Consider the following 17558-nt stretch of genomic DNA (forward strand, 5'->3'; position numbering starts at 1 on the left):
TGCCTTATTGTTTACGAAAAAGAAATTCATCAATTTTACGTGTAAAAAATTCTGATCTTTCCGAACATGAAATTCATTTTCGTCAGATCCTCAAAAATCACCCGTAAATACGTTTTCATCGACATTTTCATCCCTATCTGTGCATGAGGGATGAAAACGAATTGTGTTAATTTTTTCATTCGAAAAAGTAGAAATTTGGGAGAATATCCTGAGATTTTCAGACCGGGATGGAAATAGGATCATATAATTAAATCGGGATGATTATTTCAGCGATGTTGAATTTTTTGAATACATTCCTTGTCCAATGTACCGTTCAATTCTGCATCTCGATTGAATTAACCGATAATCGCGCTACATTTTTGCAGACTATTCAATTTAGCCACGAATTCAGATAATTTTACGTACAAAAGAATCCGCGGTATTATAACGAATGCAAATCTAAAGAGATACACCGTCAATTACTGCTGCGCCGGGTTTCAGCGATGTTAATTTAATTTTACGGTGAACTTGCGTACCTTATTTACTACTAGTATGGTATATACATCTATCCGCTTATACGAGTATCCGTATTATTTCCGGTATGTTGAATACGCGGATCTCTACGTATGCACTTTGAAAGTTTTTCGCATTCGCGATCGTGAGAGTAGAGCGTATAATTATCTGTATCTTATTGTGAGTCCACCGCGTATCCTTGCCCTGTAATACCCATAATGCATCATGATTCTAGTAGGCGGTATAAGAGCCAAGACTCGTAATCAGCGATCTAACGGCTCAATGAGGGCTTCCGGTTCTTACTTTGAGTCCCGGAGCGGCGGCAGTCGTGACTCTTATATCGGATTTTCTGTCGGATAACGAGATCTACGAGTTATAAAAATAACTTGGACGTTAGGTAAAATTTTATATTCACAAGCTGCCAAGATTTCTTTGAAATATAGGAAAATGCAAAATACCAGAATTAGAAATGAGAAGTGATAGACGTTCGATGCTTTATTCTCAAGTTGCTTTTAAACGGTTAAAAATCTAGCACAATCGTTCGATTTCACTCCGTAAAGGCTCATTTTATTCAACTGACCATTTTCAACATAGACACTGAAATTTTTATTTATTTTTTTTCCAACTGGTCTATGCGTGAATTGCAGTCCATAAGTTTTTAATAAACTTTACCAGGGAACTGATCTTCGATTAGCCCTTATATTTGAAATAAAATTTATCCGATATCTTCAAGCCGTGCAGAAATCTGGAGAGAAAAAATGCAGCAATCTAATTTTCACACAGAATCTGGTGAATTTAGTTTGTCATTGAATGAACTTGACCGTAGATAAGTAGAATCCCGATGAATTTTAATGACGTTTAAAATCATGCGAGCGGTAAAGTGTTGGATTCATTAATCCAACGATCGCGATGATTAATCACGAAGCTGAGGAGCTTCGGGCATCCGATGGTGATCTTTCCATTGCTCATTTATTTCTCCAACAATTAGTCATTTTTCCGATCTGTACAGACAAACACTTGTTCGATCGAACGAACTTACCCTACGCGAAGTTCGACCGAAAAAATTATATTTTCTCGTTCGAAGAGATGACAGCGTGATTACAGTTATCGAAAAAAAAAAAGAAAAATCACAAAAGTTCCGGTTGTTACAACATTAAAATATGTCTCTCCAGTCGGCGAAATTTTTCACTTCAATAAATCGTACAACGCCAACTTATTTATTATCGCAATTACAGGTATAGGAATGAAAAATAAATTCCACCCCATAATAATAGATTCTTCGTTTACGTACAGAGAAATAATTTTCGTCGCGTCGACGATACGTAAAATTACAAACCTTTACACCGGATTGCACAGACACGAAGCTTGGCTCGTATTGGGAGATTAAATTCCTGGCGATTACCGTATAACCTAGTTACCCACGCCATGGCGTGCTGCGCACCTGTATACACGATTCAAGGCGAATACACGTAAGCAGTGGGCCTTTATAGATGTATACGCGTTGATCATACGGTTATGCAACGAGAGGGAGTCAATGACCTGTCTTGAGGCTAGATCTTTATCCGAATATTTCGAGTGTCATTACTGAACAAGAGAGCGTGCGTGCTCGGCGAAAGCGGAGATTATCGTTTCGAAAGAAGTCTGTTTTTTTTTTTTTTTTTATTCATTTTTCTTTCTATTTTACTTTTTCATCTTCTATTTTGCGTTAATATCGCTAGACGCCTTGCACTTGTCAATTTAACGCGCGACGCATCCGTGCCGATTTTTCAGATTACCCTTGATAGGATTCACCTGACAAAATGCGACCTTGACTTATTTTCAAGGAGAATGTTCGAATTTTTTTCACATCTTTCTGGTTGATAGTTGGACTCTCAGACGGTTGGCGAAAAGGGGATTTCTCTAGCGTTGATATTACGTTATCGCGATGTGGAGTTCGTGATGCTGGATTTGGAGATACGGTCGTTTGAAGTCTGTTTTAATGTAGACTGTTAAGACATCGAGATGTTTCTGGTGTTAGGTTAAGGACGAACAGTTGATAACTTGTGAATCAAAAATTAGAGAAGGAGGAAAAAAAAAGAAATACGTCTGAAAAATCTTAAGTAATGTTATTCGAGCGAACGATAGTGAAAACGAATTAAGCGACATCACTATTCCTACTATGATAATAGGAATGAATTCGAGGAAGTTCGAAATACATAAGCTAAAATATCATCAATTTATAAGAAAGTTTTATAATTCGAACGTTCGTTAATTAATTTTCGACGTGTTGAAATCTGTCCGGTCATTCTGAGGTTTCGATTCGAATCGAAAGAAATTCTTATTCAATTTTTTTTTTTTTTTTTTTTTTCGTAAAATGAACCGTGCAGTCATTATTTTTTCTAAATATTTAAGGTTTTTCTCGGAAATTCTAACAATTAAATCGGGACTGACTTTTAATTTAGAACCGTATGACAAGCGGGTTATTTATGTTATATGTCATATTTGTTCATTTCGATTTACGAGAAAAATTCAATCCAAGCACGCCGTTATTTGTCTACAATCAAAGAGTCGACATTTTTTATTCGAGAGAGTTAATTCAACTTACAGGTTGACGAAACAAAAGTAATTACTAAAAAATCGTAGTAAAATTTTCAACAAATCGCAATAAGTGTATGAGTGTCACAAAATCAGTGCGAAAATGAAAAGAAAAATATAGTAGGGAATTTGGGTTGAAGTAATTAAACTTTAAAAATTCCTCGTCTGTACGATGATATCACGAGTGCTTTCGTTCCTCTACTCTAATTAGGAGGTCGATCAGAAATTGTTAATTGAAATCATGTTGCTCCGAGATTCCTTACGGCATTGTGTAATTGGCGAAGCGACAAAAAAAGGGGTATAGGAATTTCCGAATGGATTTTTGATGATGTATACGCTAACAAATTGCCTAGAAATTACTATTCCGTTCTTTCAATATATTTTGATCGAATAATTTGTGGCTATAATTACGCTTTGCGATTCCCCCGAGGCAATGGGAATAACCTGAGCACAAAATTCTTGCGTAATATTTAATGAACATTGCGTGTTTCTTAGCTATATACCTCTTACGAATCTGTAACTACTCGTACCTGAGTAACTATAGTCTTGCGTGAATTATACAAAAAAAAAAAAAAAAATGAAAATAATAAAAATGTGCTGAAAATGTGAAAATATTGGTTCTGACGTTGGTGGTAAAAATCGCAAAAGTAAGACGGAGGACAGACTTAAACCCCAAAAATGCATGTCTATAGTATATGGAGTATAGAAAACGGGAAGTAAATATATCTAACGAAGATCGGAGAGAGAGAAAAATAAGAATGGGACTTACATTGCGTGACCTGGTAGTAAATAATTCCTTCTTTCGGTCCAGAATTCGTTGAATAAAGAATAACGTGACTGGTGGCTCAGATTTATGAGGGCATAAAGAGGAAATATCTAGGCTTACGGTCTGGAAGCACCGTGTGCCTATCCTAATGCCGATCGTTTTAGTTTTACGGCTGCGCCGTGGATAATTCTATCGCGTTCCGTATGCATCGTCTCGTAATTCTCGTAAACGGGCTCAAAAATTCCTTTCATGGCTTTGCGTGGCTGGACGTGGAGGAAGTCTTGCGTACGCGGCGCGAGCAGCCATGAATTCAGTACTTTATTCTTGGCTATCTCAACGGCATTGGTTATTTTCGAGGAAAGTAAAGGGTAATATAAAGCGGACGATAGTCTGGAATCGCTTGGCTACGCGAATGAATTTCAATTTACGAAGAATGCGGTCGCTCCGCTGGAAAATTTGTATTTCCCGCCTCTTACTCGGTATAAAAATTTAGTACCAATCACTTCCCACTGATGGCGCCGCAGTTTCAACGGAAGATACTTTTCTATCATCGTGCACACCGTGGAGTGTATAATAGAAGGAGGGATTCGTTAGGGTTGATAAAAAGTTAGCTGATTTTGGGTGCAAATAAGGGTGGTGCTTTTAAAAGTAAGTTACTTATCTGAAGTTAGTTTAAGTGTAACTGTGTAACTAACTTCAACATTCAGTTTGTATTAATCAGTGTCACGTCGGTTATTATATGTACGAGTACCCTTATTTGCCTAAAGAATATTACCACATTTTGAACGAACCGTCCATTAGAGACTGTCCTCCTTTTATACACTCCATAGTACACATAACGATCATTAGGGATAAAAACGGATCGCCGTGACATCTGGCGGCGCGATATGTATTACACTGACTGACATGAGCTGTATAAAATTCACGAAAAAACCCCTCTTGATCAATTTTGATAAGAGCAAGTTGATGTCAATGTTTCATTGATGTTATGGATTTATTTTACGAGCTTATCTAGCCACAGTCGAAGAAGCTTCTAACCTACAAGAATACACAAAGTATTTTGAGAATTTCATAAATTTGACAACACCTCCCACATTTTTTGAAATTCTCGCAGCAATTGTGTGATGTTTAGTACACTCTCTGTGCCTTTTTTGAGAATTTGACACTGTTTGTTGGTATTTAGTTTTTATCACTAGTTTATTAGTTGACTTGATTTTCTCATTTAAAAAGTACTGACTTCTTGGTTGGAGGTATCGTTTGGCGTACTTAGATTGAATTTTCCTTATAAACCAACCAAATTACTAGAGCAGACGTATTGCACGGCTGATCAAGCTTCTCAACGTTCAAAGACCTCTTGAGAAGTTCAAAAATTTCATTCTGTGATATGCTGTAGTAGGTACATCGAAAAGTATTAGACACGTATTTTTTTACTCGCTAATTCAGACATTTAAGTGATAAGAAGCACTCCTGAAGTTGACCTTCTTCGAAATAAGAGATGCAATCACGGACGGCAAAAACACTGAGCATATTATCTTTTGATCATAACGCGTAATGTCCAATTCGTTTTATGAAAAAAATGTCACGCGCTTATTGAGAAAAGATGAAAAATGAGTGATTCACGGGGGACCTATGGAAGGAGGTTATGGTACGCTACTGCAGCTGAGTCAGATATTTTTATGCATTTTATCATCAATCTACCAAACTTTTCTTAACCAACCCACGTCCACAGTTATCAGTCCTATCGTTTGCCAAAGTTTGAAGATATTTGATTACTTAGAGAAAGTTGGAGGTTTAAAATACGACTTGCCGTATTTGACGGAGATCGTTATCCCCTTAAAACTGCACTGCAAGTTTCTTGCAGTTATAAAATTGTATAATATATGCAGGGTAATTTTAGCATCGAGTAAGAAACTGGTTTTTGAGTCATGTAAAGCGACTTTCAAAGCTTCCTTGAGACAGTTTGATGAATTGTTCAGTAGAAGAGTTGGCGAGAATTTTCAAAGTGATACGGGAATTCTGAAAAAAAAATTTTGGGCCTTGCAAGCATATCCGCAATGTTTTTATCTAGTTTCGCTATTTATAAATGTAAAAATATCCTGGTCATTGACTTCTTAACCAAAACTCATGTATCAAAAAGCTAACCCTTGACTATATCGGAGTATTTTATTTCTTAACATTGTGCAATGGTGTATCAAACTCTGTAGATAATCATCGGACTGGATAATCTCCCAACGTCACGACATTCTTGAAATTCATTAGAATACACGTCGCGTCTCAGCCGGCGGGCGATGTAAATTATCAGCACGTTGTCTAGTGTATCTCGTTGATGAATTCCGGTGGTGATGAAAATTTGAATAATCCCGCGACTCGTGTACCGATGTAAGCCAGCCACGTAAATCGCTGTCAACATCATTTCGACCAGGTTATTCTTAGGTCGAATTTATTTGCAACAGGACCGTGAAGGAATTCTGAGAATTAGTACACTTAGATTGTATAATTATCTTGTAAATATCTCAGCAAATTGATCCAGCTTCCGAAAAAGCGGGTCATCGTTACCCGCGATCCGAGGATAACGGTCGGCCGTCGATTAACGTTATTGGCCACACTTCGTGTATCCAACTGCTTGTATTTTTCCTTGTTTACACATGCATACGGTATAAACTTACGTAAGTATGTCTCTGTGTCTTCCTACATGTACTCGGTGGCGTTTTTGCTATTTTAACAAGTCTTGCCAATTTGTTGCATTAAAACACTTGCGCGAAGACTGGAAGAGATTAGAAAGCAGGTAAATCGGAATCAAACACAAGCTGTAATCGCGTGCGTCAACGCAATACCTAATCCTAATCGGTTGTTATATCAGCAACTCATTTTTTTGTTCGCCATGTATTCAACATGCGATTTAACACCGATAAAAGTCATTGTCAGTCAAGTCGTTCAATTAATTATCAGATACTTCAACTTACGACAGGAATACATTCATCATTCCGCGGCCAACCATTGTAACAATATATATATTGTATATATGCACACACATATCTATAAAACGTGTCAAGATCATTGGCGAAATAATTACAACAATGCATCAGAATGTAATACACGAATTAGAAAACTATTACGTCGTCAAGTAAATTCGTTTCGCATGGATGTAACTATACAAAGACCATGTGTCGCCATCAAACTAAACTGTAGATAGGGTTACGTTGCTTTGGTTGGGAACGATGAGAAATGATAGTGCCATGTGAAATGGTCTTGAACCTTACCGGCATAATCAAAGCATTTTTTGTCACATCAGTCTACTAATTGCAGTCTTTTGGAGTAGGTATGATCAGGTAAAAATTAACAAACTTATAGACGTTGCCTTCAATATTTGAATGCAGTCCAAGTATCACATGAAAGATTCGTTCATCACTGAAAATCTTCGGCTTTTAAATTCGTAAAAGTATTTTGTAACGGTGTAATTAAATTCATGCAGAAGTGAATACCATTTTCAGCAATAGCAACCATTTAAATTGCGCCCCGTGGTTTGTTCGATCAATCGTGGCGAATACCATTTAAGTAATATTGTGAAAAGGCGAACAGAAACAAGCGTGATCGTGATTCTAAAAGGACTAGTTTCTAAAAAATCATAATCAAACTTCATGGCTATTTACCTCCACGTATGTATTTTTCAAAATAAGTTTTACAACACTCTCACGTGCTCGGTTGTTTTCACTTTATATCATGTCGCTTTAGTTGCGTAAGTTCGCACGCCTGCTGACGTGCCTCTACGTTCTCATACGTCATACTCGGTGTGAAACACCAGCTGAACCACATTCCGCGGTGGTTTGCGTACGTTTTGGTAAACTTCGGACTCGAGTCGACGGTTTTGCGGAGGCGTGGGCGGTCCGAATGTTTATTCCGAGTAGGTACACCAACCAGTGATCGTAAAGGTACATGCATTCAGTGCCTTCGGTGTCCGCTGTGTCCACGCGACCGGGTCCAGAATCTCCATTCAAGTTTATCGTTCCGATAAATTCTTACGACTTGCTGCTGACAAGCAACGATCCCTAAGAATATCGCCAACCACACTCTCTCAGTAGTTGCCATTGGGGATATACGTTACAGTCAACGCTTTTCAAGAATGTGGCGCGTTACGATCAGGCACTTCACGGTCGCTTAATCTTCAAACTGAACGGTGAAATTGTACATAAACGAAGTATAGAGTAAAACTTACGGCAAAATCGTGAATTCTATGGTTGGTGGAAGGATCTTTCTGAAATTTGACTATATAATATATAATGTATTTTTCGTGAAACCAATGTGTTACGAGCAAAGTCCTATGCAATTACTCGATGTTTTTTTTTAACTAGTTGAACTCACAGTTAAATCACAACAAGCCTTGTAATGGTACTTAATGCCATGCACGTGAACTCACCCAAAGTCGTTTGAATTTCTTTGAAGCCATTGGTCACACTAGGTCTTGCGAAGTCACTGAAAGTCCAGTGACTTTATTCGAAGTCTTTTAACTTCATGTAGCCAGGACTAAGTTAATTTCACTACATACTACCTGCGTAGTACGCCCTCAAGTAATAAGACGCTGGATCAATAAGGTAACCAGAGGAAATGTCAAGATTTCTGGTTTCTGATCGGTGTGTTAAATTTTTGATTTATTAGCATGGAGTCTGTATAATGTTTTTATATTACTTCGTAAACAGGGTCGTTCATCGATTGTTGAAAATTTGACCTTGCGTGAGAGAAAGAAGCTACTTATGCTGGTTTCAAGTAAAGTCGATTGCCTTAGTAAGGAATCCAGTTCAGCAACCTATCGACGAACCCACAAACGTAATTTTTCAGCCTTTAAAAATTCTGTTTCGATTGAACCTCCGTGTTTTTATTGTCTCGTGCATTCGCTTGCTTTCTTCTCAGCCTTGAAGACAGTCCTGGAACCAGGAGATCAGGATTCAATTCCGTAGATTCTTCTTTGAAGAAGAGACGTAAAACATGACTTGCTATGTAGCCGCAAATCATCGATACCACGCAGCCCATGGGACAGTACCACATGTAGGAGATTCGGTACAGATAAAAGTATGAACTGTCACCCGTGCTTCTGCAAATAAACGATTATGGGAGTTAGACTAGCTGAGATCCGAATTTCGGCGAAGGCTTTGTGTGGTATAATTCGATATGAACTCTTCACGGATTGACAATGAGCAAATAGTTCTTGACATTTGGAGCAAAAGAAAAAACCAGAAACTCGATTCATTTTTACAACCAAATCAATTACTCACTCAGCTCTGGTAAAACTTGACAATCTGGTTATATCAGAGGTTGTGTTGCAGCCCGCTATGGATACGGCCAAAGTTGGTGCCGATGGTTTCGGCTGGCCAAACCCGACCCAAAGACCGAAAACAAGACTTATTAGAAGTCCGGTGACGGCACCTCGCTGAGTGGCAGATTCGGTAAACATGCCTAAGGTAAATAACCCCAAAACTGGCCCTCCAACTACGCCAAATATCGTCAGTGCAGCTTGGAGAACACCGCCAAGATACTGTGCCAGAAAAGCGATCGCTATGCAAAGCAGACCCACTAGAAAAGCCAATGCTTTTCCAATGTATGCGAATTTGTTCACTGGAAACTCTATGTTCCTGAAAGGAGACGTTGATAAACCCTCATGTATAGTGCGTATTTACTCTATTTCTGATTCTATTACCTCCATATATACAGCGGCTTCACGTAATCCTCAAGAATCACTGCTGATAGGGAGTTAAGAGCGGCGGATACGGTACTGAGACCGGCGCTGAAAATACCGGCGATGAAGAGTCCGGAAAGTCCAGGAAACACCGACAGTGTGTCCATCACGTACAGAGGCATTAACTGATCGGTGGATGAAATTCTTCCAGTTGTCAGAGGGTCGCAGTTTTGATATTTCGAGTATATCGCCAGTCCAGAGAAGCATGTTATCACCGACATTATCACGGCGATTGGTAAGCTCCACCAGAGTGATGCTTGGGCTGATTTCAAGTCACTAGGATTTAACAAATACAAATTTTACTGGCGATCATTAAACACTTGAAAGGCAGAGATGCAGGTAATCCAACTACCGGGAACTCACTTGATAGTCAGTAATCTTTGAACTTGGACTTGATTGACTCCGTACAGGGAAAGGTAGGTGAAGAATCCGCCAAATGTCAGACTCCACCAGGTGTGGCGAACCGTTGGATCGGCAGATATGCTTCAACAGAGAAGAAAATTGATTATAAGTCGAAAAATAGAGACTGTTACTTTAACTTCGATTCGAGCAGTTTCTTTGGGATTACGTCGACATGATGGAACTGCTCACGGGATGGTAATTTACCTGTCGAATTCAATACGGTCTCCAGCTACGGCGATTTTCCATATCTCATCGATACCTCCGACTTCAACGGCGGCGGTTATTCCTACCGTGAGGACAGCAACTAACATTAGAAGTGCTTGGAATATGTCAGTGATGAGAACCGCTTTGATACCACCAAGGCTGGAATAGCATGTACAAACTAATCCGATTACTATTATGCTCGCAGTTTTCGAAAGACCAGTTGTAGCTTCAACAGCTAATGCGGGAGCGTAAAGAACAATCCCTGTGTAAAGTAGTAGCTGAAGCGAGATAGCACTGCTAGTGATTGTTCTTGCAACGGTCCCGAAGCGTTTCTCGAGGTACTGAAAATGCAGAGTGGTTAGTAACATTGTTGAGCTTTCTATTTGCTTACTCCTTACGAAGCTCATCAAGGAGAAACTTTAACATTGCTTCTTACCTCGAAAGCACTCGTTGCTTGGAGTTTAAAGAATACGGGCAAGTAAAGGTATGCTACAACTGGCGTGGCTATAACGTAGCCGAGATTAACCACCACGTACATAGTCCCGTATACGTAATTTTCGGCACTGGCACCCAGAAGACTGACAGCTGAGAGAAAAGATACCATCAAACCTATCGCTACCGGTGCTGCACTCATCGAACGATTTGCTGTGTAGTATTCCTGAAAAGTAGAGGTTACTTCATTTTTTGTGTACAGGTACAACTTTTTCAAAATTACGGATATGCACCTTAGAATAAGGCGAGGGGCAGTCAATTCTGTGAAGTAGCGATCAACTGGCTTAAAGTGAATACATGAATTCTAAAGAAGTTCACAAGACTTGAAAGTTATTTCACATTGTTTTAATCATGACTTCAATTCAATCGATCTCACATGTCATTGTGCAATGTCAAGTGATTGAACAATTTCAAGTGAATTCGTACAGTCTTGCACGAAAGTCTTGCATCGGAATCTGTTCCAAACAAATGGCTAATTCACGCTTCGTGCGTTGTTTGGTTTATAAAAATTAACGCAAGGTGAGAAAAAACCGTTGGTCATGACCTTGTCTTTGCTTACCTCGGAAGTCTTCTGTCTGCCTCCGGTAAATCTGTAATAAACACCGATGCTCGTACTGATAATAAGCATTAGTATTATCACAACGTAGTCCCACACTTGCAGAGTCTCTGTCGCCATCTTTTGCTGCTTTTAAATCTTTCCGGAATTTTCGTTGTATTTCGAAATATCGAATAACGTTTGAAGATTCTGTTTAGAAATCGTAAGCAGTCGTGATTTTTTCCTCGAAATGCAGACACTTGTATTTCATTTGAATTACACTTAGCGATCCTCTTCGAATGCTTATTTTAGCTTTAGGGTAAATCACTTATGGATTTTGTTTTCTGTAACATTTTACCTTTGTTGGTCTTCGTATCGAACCAACCACTGTCCACGTGGTGAGGAAAGTTTTTACGGAAGAATTTGTAGAAGGTTTTTCACTTGTTCAAGATATATCACCTTTTAATACACTTCATTCATACTACCTCAAGTCCGAGTTTTTTAATATAACAGATGTTCCAGACTCACCTACCTATCCACCCCGATATTTCATGCCACGCTACGCCGAGCCACGTTGTCTAAGATTAGAAAAGGTTGGTTAAACCTCTTCCCCCTGGTCTTCTGGGGACTTCGACAAGCCCGTAATCACTAGCGAAGAGCGCGTGATAGACTGGGGACGTTTTATCAGCGTGAATCCATTTATTGCAGTTTTGATGCGTATCTGGTAGATCGAGTTACGAAGGTACTTCATATTTACTCATAGTCGTAAAGTTGTAATTTTCATGCAATGCTGATAAAAATCGAGTTAATCGTCAAGACAATCAAGTTCAGACCTCAGGCTGGTAACAAAAATTAACTACAATATTTTCGTAGACTTCCGTCAACACCGAAACATTAATTTCCATGACTAGATTTTAGACGATTATGCAGTAATGGCATTACATTTTATCATCGACATTTTATAACGACGCTTAAATCCAGATTGGATTTGAAATGTTTTAGTTCTGAGCTCACGAAACTATGTATCTTTGAATATCACGTCTGTTTCACTCACGAGGCTAGCCCCTCTAGCATAGCTATTGATAGAAAAAGGTATTCAACATTATTGGCATCGAATCGTAATTGTGAACAGCATAGAAGCAAAGATTAGTTCCCATGCTACGAACATTAAGGAATGTGATCGTGGGAGATAACCGCCTACACATGGTGCTACCGATCCATTCGCGATCTGTGTACACATGTATCTCTCATCTGATTGCAGATCTCTGTATGTGGCGGTATCCCCTCCTCCCAATTTATTAGTCAATTGAAATCGGTATCATTCACTGTGTTTATCTACAGATTTAAACATTATCTCCGAGCGAATTAATTGCTCAATTCGCCGGTGCGATACCTGCTTTTATTATAATTGCCACGTACAACGTGCTCGGTGTGTAAATCACGCGACGCCACGTTGTGGCTACAGCGTCGAGTTTCGACAGATAACAGACGGAATTTCAGTGTTTATCGTAAGACACCTTGATTTTTGCCGATATCGATGCAGTCCGGTATGTTACACGTTGCATTAATTTTATGCAATTTTTTTCACATCAGATTTGAATGAAATTTGCAAATGCATACAGACGTACGGATCACAGTTACTGTCTACATGTATTTTAAATGATGTACGAAAAGTTTACGATCAGTTTTGAATGTAGGTATACAATGTTTTACATGGATTGGAATGAATTTAAAATTTTCAAATATGATATTCAAGTGTTGTTATTAGCAAAAAATAGTTGATCAAGGATTTAGTGCGAACTTTGTTTAAGGTATATTTGGTCGTTGATTTTCCGAGTAATGCCGGTCTAGATCCTCGGAAAAAAGTGATTCCTGCCGCCAAGAAGATGGGAGGACGATTTTAATTCAAATGGAATGACTTTATCCATTTTAGTCCACCCCATTAGATCTACCATTTTGATATCATTTGAAAATAGAACATAAGATCGGATTCAATGACCTCAAAAACCACTACAGAGATATCTGATCTACATGCAGTTTTGAAAATTCTTATTTCCAAAGTTCGATTTTCGAAGCCTATGGAGCATGCGTGAAATATTCAATTCCCTAACAGTGCGGTAAAACGATGTTAGCGCATGCGCGCAACTGAAATGCTCCATTTTACACCCTAGGGTTTTTTATTTTACATGCGTACTTTCGAATAATTCAGTTTGACGCACCATGTCATTGAGCGTAAGTTACTTAACCCCAATTTGATGACCTGTTAGTCGCGCCTCCGTTGCTTCTCAAATCGAACATTTTATCACACGTTTATTGGGAAACGTAGAATGTGTCTTTCGTAAGGATGGGTGATACTATTTACTGTACTATTCCAACACACGTTTGTCATGTAACAGTTCTTTCTCGCCTGACCAGAAGCAATTTTTACGGAACTGCAAATTTTCCAACTAATTGGAGTACAGGATTATTCAAAACCAATAAAATAATGAATTTTGCAAAGTGCACGGTTCGAATTCTCATAGTTGTATAATATTGTATAATTAGATAAGTTGTAGAAAATATCGTACATAGTTTTCTTACGCAGGATGACCTTTTGCTTCTTTCAATCAGACTGGACCTCCCCTTAAATCTAATTTTTGAATTATTTATATAACCGGAACGTAAGAATTCCATCTAAAAAATTATCTGTTCTATGATTTTCACTGGTGTTGTAAATCTCGAACCTCAAGTCCTTGATAGTCTTTTTGCGTATTTAAAATTATCCATATCAATGAATATGACTAGCATTTTAATCACAACTATGAAATAGCTAATTTTATGGATATAATCGTGGATTATTTAAAAAATTGAAATCACGAAGTACGACGTTAGGCAATATGCATGGCGCGTTTGTCGCACCTTTCTTCACGCCCGCATCGCCGTTGCGGTTCGTATTCCAGGTGTACCAATACATACCGTAGTTATAGCAGCATAAGTACATCTCGACACGTACAAGAGTTGCACTCTGCAAACGAGCAGCGTAAAGAAACGGTTACGGATAGAGAGCACGGAGATCTCCTAATGCTAAGTTGGCATCGCATTATCGAGCAGCAGGCAGTTAGCGTAACTTAGCATTAACATAAACATAACAATACGAGGAGTTATTGCTATGGAAATTACGGGTAGTGCGGTGATATGAGTATCATGGGAATGCAGTGAAAATGAACGGATAACCGATCAGGCGAGTTTATTTCTCGCGGCGTTCGCTCATTCATACTGTTACAGACTCAATAATCACGTCACATTTCCGGTATTCGGCAAAACGAACATCCGGGAATCCGAAGAGTCGAGTAGCGAATGGAAATTCGGTCCTCATTCTTTTACCTTTAACAGGTGAGGCCAGTCGTTAGTTTCGATTCATATAACGTAAGCGTGTTTCTGCCCTAACTTGCACACTTTCGAAAATTACGTTCCACAAATATTAAAAGCCAACTTCCAGAATCACGTATAAACGGAGGCACGTTAACGCCTCCTAACTTACGAAGAGGTGGCTGGCTGCAAGCCGAGCTTTTGCATTATGCATGCGGACTTGGTGTCGCGTATACTCTCGACCATTCGGATCACATCGATACCCAATGGGAATATAGGTATATGCGGGCTGTGCTAAAGTCAGACCTTCTTTGATCAGGCGTAAATGTACGCTGAGGATTTTGCCTTTAAGACGAGCCTAAGATCGTTTCAGGATGAAGCGTACGAATCGAAAGATAGGAAAAGAGAAGAGATTCTTTAAACATATCCAAGAATGTCATTCCAGCCCGGGACGGTGAACACGAATTAAACAAGATCAGTTCTATTAATTAGACTTGGAGATGAGCAAATTGAAATAACACGAGCTAAGATACTCGTATCGACAATATCTGAAATTGTTTTAGAATCAGTAAATCTAGATGATTAAACTCTGGTGTTTTTGAAGAAATTTTCATGTTTTTGAGCGCATTTTTATCGCTGACTGGATACCTGTAAATTGTATAAAATTGCCTGTTCACCGTCTAAATAATATTCGAGAAATTTCACATTACAGTATACTTGTAATGTCTTAAATGAAATTGTTAACGAACATTTGTTGTACCATACTGTACTTACACAAATTTATACTCAGCCTGTCTGGAAACAACTATTTGGCAAATATTTTCAGGCTATCCATAGTGAACAAATTAAATCGAAAACTATTGAAACTGAGTCAAAAACACAAGAGATTAATAAGTTTGAAATTTCTTACTTGTAACCATCTCTCAAATCGTTGGTATCTTCTGTTAAGTGAATTGGTTCAGATTCATTTCTATTGCACACCACGGAAGTTCATAGCAGGTATGGATGTTGATTAATTCACGTTCGGCATTAGCGGATATAACATCTTACGCCTATGATCAGATAAAAATATCACCTCCGTAAAACTTGACGCAAACAGCAGATTGTCGGGTACTTCTACCTTATTTTAATCGACGTTAGCGTTTTTGGCTGCAAATAACGACTGCTATTTTCAGATTAATATGATAACGGACTATTTATGACTGACCAAGATCTTATTCATACTATCGATATTTTTTTAATAAATCTTACTCGCATTTTGGTTCGCCAATGATAATCTTATCTTATTTTATCCGATGTTGTTTCTTTTAGATTAGGTTCTGTACAGGGTTCAGATTTTCATCGCAGATCTTTTCCGATACATTCTTCGAATATGTCTGCAGCGAATAGAAAATTACTTAACAAAAACGGATGGTTTGAATATTTTACTGAAATGTCTAAAAAATGGTTGTACAATTGCACTAAATCATATTTGTCCATTAAATACGAACTAGGTATTAGTGACAATTTTAATTTTCTATCAAGATCGATCTATCATAAAAAATCTCTATAATAAGCAAATAGATAAATGCTACATTTAGCAATCATTTTACCATTTCATACAACTGCCACATAGTTGACTAGGTTTCATAATTCATTCTGCAGGAATTCATCATCCGAATTCAGCGTTACTGAGAGCTTGAGTTGCTGAGTAAGCTCGATCGATCGAGAACTATGATTCCGGAGCAGTCATAAAATCTTATATAGTTACATCACGACTTCCAACTCGGAGACTTTCGTATCGTTTAATATTATTCGTCTACGAGCAGTTAAAGTTACAAAATCATTGCAAGGGATCCAAAATGTCAACGATGTTCTTCATTTACCTTCCGCTTGGCCTTTTACATCACGGTTCTTGAATCACCCTTCGATACCGGCGTGCAACTGATCTTGGAAGGGAGATGGATACCGAACGACGATGTGGCGCGTTGAAACTAGCATCCTCGGGGATGCTTGGAATGTAAACAACGCCCATCAATCACAGGAGCGAAGAGTCGACACGGTTCTGGGTACAGGAAATGAAAGATGGCTAGGTTAGGGATTATAGGTACGCACAGAAGCATCTTGGTTAGCGCGTGTTACGCAAGTCGAGTTAATACGTGGACAGTAGAAAGTGTGTTCTTGGCGTCGATTATCCTGAGGTTAGCGATTCGTCGCGGTTGAGGTTTAATGCACGCGTTTCTAGGAGCCGAGGCCTCGGACGTGCGCGAGGACAAGCCATCTCACTCGCTGTTCAATTTTAATTACGATACCCTCTACGATAGCTATTCTGGCTTCTCTACACTCCGGGAGGCACAAGCCAACTCGCAGCTCATAGTCCCCACATTCCGTCCGTTCCACTTCTAATGACCGCGGCTTCTACCCGTCGACAGACGCGTACCTTTCAGCTCCTTGGTGCCGTTCTTACTGACGAACATGGCCTAGGGGAAGATTGGAAGGATTAGAAGGACGTGAAGGATTCATCAGAGTCCTGGTAGTTTGAAAATTTTGCTTTATCAGATCTGAATTGAGGAAAGATCATTCACCGGGAACCTTCCAATGCTGCGAACCTTCGTGGAAAGGGATGCAATTGGGAATTTGTCGAGTGCTTACACCAAGGTGGACTGAAATCCTGTTAATTATTCGCTTTCTGGAATAATTTAGAACAGATCTGGAGGGCAGTGCGATGAACATTTTTCCACCCCCAAATAATGATCACCCTAATGTAGATGCTGCTCGATATGTTTCAATGGTTCCATTTATCCGAGTGGCACGATCTTTCGTTCCGAATGCACGAATGTGAAATGGAACGTGATGAACATTTTGATGACCGAGTGCCATATCTTAATTACCAATTTCGAATCCAATAGCTAATGCCACTGCCACTTAACTCTAGTCCGAATGATCGAATTGTTAAAAAGCCAGACACTGATTGAGTTGCTTTGTTCAAATTGCCATTCTCGAAGTTTCAAGCTGTGAAAAGAACGAAAACAAACTCC

The 17558-nt window shown here is 38.9% G+C and overlaps 2 protein-coding genes across 12 annotated transcripts in view; one reads left to right on the top strand and one right to left on the bottom strand.

Annotated features, from left to right (window-relative positions):
• LOC107225581 (protein expanded-like) overlaps positions 1–17558 on the top strand; it is a 142506-nt gene that overhangs the window by 54074 nt on the left and 70874 nt on the right. The window lies entirely within an intron of this gene.
• LOC107223743 (putative sodium-dependent multivitamin transporter) overlaps positions 7549–17558 on the bottom strand; it is a 67315-nt gene continuing 57305 nt past the window's right edge. For 4 of the 9 annotated variants that reach the window (XM_046733786.1, XM_046733784.1, XM_046733785.1 and 1 more), the window contains exons 5-10: positions 10603–10824; positions 10167–10507; positions 9924–10043; positions 9522–9836; positions 9100–9456; positions 7549–8918 (exon numbers count right to left, since the gene is read on the bottom strand). In XM_046733786.1, the coding sequence (XP_046589742.1) occupies positions 8669–8918; positions 9100–9456; positions 9522–9836; positions 9924–10043; positions 10167–10507; positions 10603–10824 (1605 nt within the window). In that variant the 3' untranslated portion in view covers positions 7549–8668. Of the gene's footprint in view, positions 8919–9099; positions 9457–9521; positions 9837–9923; positions 10044–10166; positions 10508–10602; positions 10825–11217; positions 11915–17558 lie in introns of those variants that run through there. The other 5 variants (XM_046733790.1, XM_046733792.1, XM_046733789.1 and 2 more) reach the window with 5 other exon arrangements.

Source organism: Neodiprion lecontei, chromosome 3 (assembly GCF_021901455.1).
Source record: "Neodiprion lecontei isolate iyNeoLeco1 chromosome 3, iyNeoLeco1.1, whole genome shotgun sequence".
Lineage (NCBI taxonomy): Eukaryota > Metazoa > Arthropoda > Insecta > Hymenoptera > Diprionidae > Neodiprion > Neodiprion lecontei.